The sequence below is a fragment of the Protobothrops mucrosquamatus genome, unplaced genomic scaffold (genome assembly GCF_001527695.2).
Source record: "Protobothrops mucrosquamatus isolate PMUCROS unplaced genomic scaffold, P.Mucros_1.0 scaffold_50, whole genome shotgun sequence".
NCBI classification, from domain to species: Eukaryota; Metazoa; Chordata; class Lepidosauria; order Squamata; family Viperidae; genus Protobothrops; species Protobothrops mucrosquamatus.
The window spans coordinates 279,114-281,227 of NW_015386126.1; the positions used below are offsets into that span (position 1 = coordinate 279,114).

Consider the following 2,114-nt stretch of genomic DNA (forward strand, 5'->3'; position numbering starts at 1 on the left):
AGAAAAGGCCGCAACTGGTAAATCAGGCGAACCTGATAAAACGCCCCCCTGGTCACGGCCGACAGATGGTCATCCAAAGTCAGCCGTGAATCCAGGAGGACTCCCAAGTTGCGCGCCCTCTCTGAGGGGGCCAAAGATTCGCCCCCTATAGTCAGCGATGGCGTCAGCTGACCATACCGAGACGCCGGCAACCACAGCCGGCGTCTCTATATATATTCTCTGTGTAAGTAATTCTAATAAGGTTTACTGTACAGGTTTCTATAGAACTTTTATTGGTATAAGTTCTATTTTCTCTGTAACTAAAAAATATATATGGCCATATGGCTTTTTTTTCATTGTGCCTTCTGGTATCTGCCTAGAATTATTGTTGTTGTTGTTGTTATTATTATTATTTCTGCTTTGGGTTTTATGGTTCGTCACACAGTCAGTCAGATGTTCAGTCTGGATTTGATATTTTTGCCTGCCTATCAAGTCCTTCCCAAGGACCTGGGATAGGCAGATGTTGATGTTTGATGGTATTTATAACACCATCAAACATGTAAGCTGTTCTGAGTTAAAACTGCCTTGTACAATTGATTAATTGTGAATTTGACAATGCTGATGGTGTTCAAGTGGTGCCCCAATCGTTTTGGGATTACACAGAAGTCGCCTATTACTGTTACTTTTGCTCTCTTTTGCCACTGTCATTCTATTTCTATTTGCAGTGTTTGTATTGTGTTATCTTCTGCACTTTTTTCTTCTATTATTATTACTAAAATGTATTAGTGATCCAACTCCCTTGGACTCCAGTAGAGACTTAATTTCTACAGAGATGCATAGAATCTAATTGGAGTCCTCTGATTGTGCCTTCTAATTGTAATAGGGAAAAGAAAGTTCTTCTAGCTTTCTTTTTATTATCAAGAAATTGGCCAATATATAATGCTGGGTTGACACTTCATCATCAATGACAGAAATGTATGTAAAGTACAGATTTTTTTGCATAATCTCTTAAAATGAGTTTCAATTTGGATTGAAAAATATATTATCAACATTTCTTTTTAAGGACTTACAGTAATTAATAATTGTTTTTATTTCTATCTAGCAAACACCATGCAATCCGAAATTATATCAGAACATCCATTATTAACAGAACCGTCATCTGTGAGTTTTTATAACTGGATGTCAAATGCAGTTGGCAATAGAGGAAATACAGCTCAAGAGTCTCCTGTCACCAAAGCTGGTCACAGCAGTCTTCCAACAGGTATTCTGAAATTCAGAATTTGCTTTAATACGATAACTGAATGCCTAAGTAAAATAAAGTAAAAGCTATATTTAAAAATAATCTACTCTGTGCTTGTTAATTGAAATGAAAAAATTAGAATAATATACTATTGAACTTAAGATATTTAAAATAGGAATATAAACTGAACTCTAATGATAAACTTGCCCATTATTCTGTTTCTACTAGCATCGTCTACATATTTTCAAAAATTCCTCAAGATTTTCCTTAGTAACTGTTCTGTCAAAGTCAGTTTGGAATATAATGGTATATTTATGCCTTTTGACCTTAAGAAAAAAGATAGTCTATGTAATCATTCTCAAAGTCAAAAGTTTGACTACTGATAGTTATTCCAAAGGAGTATGGTCCTGAAGGCAATAATCTCTCCACAAGCAATTTTAGAATGAAAAGACTTCCTTTTTCACAATTACTACATTCTCAGTAAAATTCAGACTGTACTTGGAAAAAAATACATTCCTTTGAGGTGAATACAGTACTTGTTTGATGTGCTTTATCTGGTAGTGAAAAAGATAATTGTGTAAGATAATTGTGCAGATGTTTTAGGTTCTGAAGAGATAAAAACTTTTTGGCTATTTTTCACTTGCTAAGATTCATGATCGTTCTTCATAATCTGTGTCAGCAGTGTACAATTACACATATAGACGCACACAGATGGCTTACACACGTGAGCTGAAATTGATGTCATGCAGAGTGTATTTTCCTCAGGATTGAAGAAGTTTTCTTTTTTCTGAATAATTTTTCAGCCTTCTGAATCCTGAATATAGTAGAACTATAGTAGAACTATTAGAAAATTAACGCAGGATCTATTTTATAGGTGTGGCTCCAAATCTTCCAA

General features: G+C 34.9%; 1 protein-coding gene across 1 annotated transcript in view; it reads left to right on the forward strand.

Moving 5' to 3' along the window:
- KIAA1109 (KIAA1109 ortholog) overlaps nt 1-2,114 on the forward strand; it is a gene marked incomplete at its 5' end in the record, with an annotated part of 73,074 nt that overhangs the window by 14,153 nt on the left and 56,807 nt on the right. The window contains 1 exon segment of the mRNA XM_029283224.1: nt 1,082-1,240. Coding sequence (XP_029139057.1) covers nt 1,082-1,240 — 159 coding nt within the window.